The following is a 4,946-nucleotide window of genomic DNA, read 5'->3' on the forward strand; positions in this document are numbered from 1 at the left end:
TCGTCGCCCTCGCATGCCCCCCAAAGGCAGAAATTTAATGTAAAACGAAGAAAACCATGCGAAGACCGAAGAAAACCAGGTCACTCTAAGAACCTTGACAGGAAGATGGCCACTCTAAATCAAAGAAGAGGACAGCAGCAGGGCCAATCAACCCTGTGTATCTTTTTTCATCCGAAAATTTCATGGCCCTGTCCAAATTTTTATTCAGACAACCACTCAACCCTGTGATCTCATATGTTTATTCAGATATTGTGAGCATACATAGCTCAAACAATATTTGGGTCTTACTCGGAAAGATTGTTTGACTGTTCATTTCCATTTGCAGGTTTACCGGATATTATCATCTAAAAATAATCATCTGGACTAGATGACATACGTCACTACACTATGTGGGGCCGACGTACTATCAGTTGTGATGTTTGACTCCTCGTCCTCACCTTACGAAGCCAGCGATTGAAATCCCTGATTTTGTTTCTCAAGCGACTGAGAACTAAAATTCACATAACCTCGTCATTTGCCTTTTTATTTCTTCCAATTCCAATGAATCAATAAACACGTGTACATCTAACTGTGTAAAGTTACATGCTGACAAAATTAAAGTACGTCAAAATCGTTCCCTGGCAATTACATGGTCCGGCAGTTCCCGGGCTGTTCGTCGCAGACGTCTGCGACCATGTGCGGTGGCTGGTACTGGTGGTGATAGTAGCTGGGCGGGTAGTAGTACGGCGGCGGGTGCACGGGCACGGCCGGCGCCGGCTTCGGCTCATCCTTCTTCTTCTCCTCCGGCTTCTTCACTTCCTCCACCTTGATGATTTGGGCGTGGCCGAGCTTCTTGCGGAGGCAGCAGACAAGGCACACCGGGTCGACGCCATCGCCTACCACCTCCAGCTGGTCCCTGGCGTCGCCGGTTATGCCCATGGACGTCACACCGGCTGCTCTGGCAGCAAGCGTCAGTGCTTTGGCCCGGCTCTTGTCACAGGACATGCTCAACTGAATGACAATCTTTTGCTGCAACCAAGAAGACAGAGAAAAGCGATGGATCAATCGTATGCTCCAGCTTCAGAGTAATGTATCGATAGCTCGAAATTAAGCTGCTACACAAAACAGCACGAGGAGTGTAGGAGCTGGAACTCACCTTCATGGCTTGCTGCTGGGGTTGCTAGATGCCTATGAAGGAGAAACAGGAACTCGATGGGGAAATGTTGGTGTTCGAGGCAAGGCTGGAATGGTTTGGGTAGCAACTTATCGATCTTTGGCAGATGCAAGTGTCTAGCTTGTGATGATTTGGTGAAGGGGATAGCTGCCTTATATACACGCACGCAGTGGGCAGTTGAGCTCGCAGTGAGTAGACTAATACAAGTGCCCTAATGGGCAAGTAGATGTAAGCGCGTACTAATCACAGTCACATGCTCTCCTTGAATTTTCCGATCGGCAGGCGACCCAGCAGCCATGGAGAGACGAGACATTAAACAATGACTTGTGACGAGATCTGAATTCCAGGACGACGTGACCCACCCAATTATTGTCGATTGGCCACGTTCCAGGCTTCTCCGAAGACGCGGTTGCGGACGTAGCCACGTAGACCGAGTCGATCAGTTAGTTAACATATCAACATGAAACGACAAAATACGTGGATACTCCCTCCGGTCCTTTTTACTCTGCACATTAGATTTGCCGAAAATCAAACTTAGCTAAGTTTGACCAAATTTATATTAGAAATTATTAGCATCTATAATATCTAATAAATATAATATGAAAATATATTCCGAGATGAATCTAATGATATTGGTGTTGTTATGTAAATGTGAATAATTTTTTATATAAACTTGGTGTCAGGACCCCGACTCGATGTCACATCGATCTAGCCGGTAACACCTCATATCACTTTGCGGCCTCACGCACGGTATCCCCATGGGTGTCGCCTTACCTTTGCCCGGGACCGTTTGCGCCTTTTGGCTCACGTATATGATAGTGTCGCTAGCATCCATATGATAAGGAGCCCGGGCTGACATGACTAGTCGTAAACCCAAAGTGGCACAGACTTACAGGGACAGGCATCCATGACCCAGCATCGAACGTGTCGGTCATCAGCGAGTGAATCCAGGCTGTAGCACTGGGCTAGCAGGACTCCGGTAAACCGGGCTGTAGCGGGCTAACAGGACTCCGGTATTCATCGCGTGACATTTCCCCGAAGGGACAGACACAGGAACGAAGAAGGACACATGCCGGCCAGCCTAAGTGTTCCGGAGCAGTAGCAAGCTACCATGACTCGGTGGAAACACTAGGAGACATTTCCCGGTAAGAGAGGCTACTAAGGATAAACAACTAGATAGCCAGATCCCACACATACCAAGCATTTCAATAACATACACACAATATGCTCGATATGTGCAAATACAACATGGCATCACAACATGACTCTACGACACAAGTAAATAGTCAATAGGCTCCGAGGAGCGAGATATTACAAACATGGGTCTCATGACCCAACAATCAGAGCATACAAGTCAAAGCACAAACGGAAGCTATCATGTCTGAGTACAGACATCTATAAATGAAAAAGGCTGAGAAGCCTGACTATCGATCAGATCCTGCCGAGGGCACAAGATCGTAGCTGAGGTATCAAGCTAAACGTCGAAGTCCAAGCGGAACTAATAGTGAGACTGAAGTCTCTCTGCAAAAATATAAAATAGGCAAACGTGACTACAAATGTACCCAGCAAGACTTACATCAGAACTAACTACATATGCATCATTATCAACAAAGGGGATGGTGGGGTTTAACTGCAGCAAGCCAGCTTTGACTCGGTGGCTATCCTGAACTACGACTGCAAGTAACTCTTTTGAGGTGGCGCACACGAGTCCACATATTCACCATATCAATACACCACTATGGATCCGCTCCCGTCTCCCTACGAGAACGCCATCCATAGCACTCACGCTTATCTTGCGTATTTTAGAGTATCCACTTTCACTTGTCTATGAACTGATATAAGCAACCCAGAAGTCCTTTACCGCGGACACGGCTATTCGAATAGATGATGTTAACCCTGCAGGGGTGTACTTCTTCATACATGTTTCCACCACTTAGCGTCTGCACACGACATGTGCTCGGCAGACTTCAAGCGAAAGCCGACGTGGGTGTAGACCACGACCTACCTAAACACTCAAGTCTCTAGTCCAGGTTTATCGCCTATTCGGGTTCCATCCATGAGGAGATCCGGCCAGAGTTTCGCTCACAGCCCCAAACGATGTGAACAGGGTTCCGTGACACCAAACGGGTGCCCGGTTTACCCGGCCACGTGCCTACCGCATCACAGCCCACCCCTACGGTCAGCGCTGTCCACGGCCTCCAGCATACTACAAACACCAGAAACTACTTGCAACTCCTGGACAGAGGACTAGGGTGAATAAGAAGTCGAGCGGGGTCATATTTCAGGGCCCAATGTATGGTAGTAGCTGAATCATGGATCACAAACACAGAACTCAGTTCCTAAGGACGGCTTCAATGAGACAACCCACCATGTACTCCTACATGGCCTCTCACCGCTACTTTTACCAAATCGTGTTCACACGCTGAGCTCACACACAGTAGGACATGTTCACACGCCTCTGATTCATCCCCGATGAATCAGACCTGACTCAACTCTAAGCAGTAGCAGGCATGACAAACAAGCATGAATGAGTAGGCACATCAGGGCTCAAACAACTCCTACTCATGCTAGTGGGTTTCATCTATTTACTGTGGCAATGACAGGTCATGCAAAGGATAAAGGGTTCAGCTACCGCAGCAAGTAACAGATGAATCGGTGTTGTCCTAATGCAGTAAAAGAGAGCAGGAGCGAGAGAGTAGGATTGTATCGGAATGAACAAGGGGGTTTTGCTTGCCTGGCACTTCTGAAGATAACATTGAGTCTTCATCAGTGTCAACGATCACATCATCGGTATCACGTCTATCGAGAGGGGACAATTACCGGCAAATACAGAAAAGACACGATCAATGCAATGCACAATATGATGCATGCTATGACATGGCAATATGAATGTGTTTTGGGCTAATGCACCTAAAACCAGATTAAATGAAGTTGGTTTGAATCCAAGATTCAAATTCAAACTCCATATGGGGTTATTTAAATGTCATTCACTTCATTTGTCCTAAACAGTAGTGATAAGTTGTTCTAACATGCATTAAAATGGTACAGATGGATTCCTTGAATTTTTCTGATAATTTTTCATATATAATTTATTTAATTTGGAGTTACGGTTAATTTTCTATGATTTATTGAAGTTTTAGGCATTTTCTGAAATTTCTTGAATAATATTAAATCCAGAAAATGAGTTATGACATCAGCACTGCGTCATGCTTGCATCAGCAAGTCAACAGGGCTGCCCCGGGTCAAACCTGACCAGTGGGGTCCACTGGTCAGTGACCCAGTCAACTAACCAGGTTAGTTAGCCCTAACTAACTTAGTTAGCCGGGCGGGGCCCGCATGTCAGTGGCCTATTTAATTAGCTAGGTTAATTAACGCTAACTAATCTAACCCTAATCATCCAGGCGCCTGGGCCCACACATCAGGGGGTCAAACCCCGGGTCAACTCAGTCGAACCTGCCGGCGACTAACCGCCGGCGAGGTCCGAGACGGCGGCGATGCGCGGAATCGCAGCACAGGCCACGGTTCAAGGCGCGGATGGCACCGTTGGAATCCCGAGCCTCGTCCGCGTCGTCTGGAGCTAGTGGGGTCGCCGGAGACGACCCAGATCGACGGTGGCGTCCGCTTCCGCGGCGGCCGGAGTTCGGGCGCGATCGGGGGCGATGCTACGGCGCACCAAAAGAGAAAACGAAGAGTGCTACGTGCTCCTGGGGGTTCACCGAGCACGGTGACGTGCTCAGGCGCGGGCTGCGGTGGCCCTGGCCATGGCGGTGCCATGGCAGACGGAGCCGAGCTC

At 48.1% G+C, this 4,946-nt stretch overlaps 1 protein-coding gene across 1 annotated transcript; it reads right to left on the reverse strand.

Moving 5' to 3' along the window:
* Positions 1–559: 559 nt before the first annotated feature.
* On the reverse strand, positions 560–1,358 carry LOC119367923 (heavy metal-associated isoprenylated plant protein 16-like). The gene is made up of 2 exons (XM_037633299.1): positions 1,136–1,358; positions 560–1,008 (listed from the first exon to the last, which is right to left on the reverse strand). Exons 1-2 carry the CDS (start codon positions 1,139–1,141, stop codon positions 625–627), a joined length of 390 nt encoding a protein of 129 aa, XP_037489196.1. The 5' UTR covers positions 1,142–1,358; the 3' UTR covers positions 560–624.
* Positions 1,359–4,946: the final 3,588 nt, after the last annotated feature.

Source organism: Triticum dicoccoides, chromosome 2B (assembly GCF_002162155.2).
Source record: "Triticum dicoccoides isolate Atlit2015 ecotype Zavitan chromosome 2B, WEW_v2.0, whole genome shotgun sequence".
NCBI lineage: Eukaryota > Viridiplantae > Streptophyta > Magnoliopsida > Poales > Poaceae > Triticum > Triticum dicoccoides.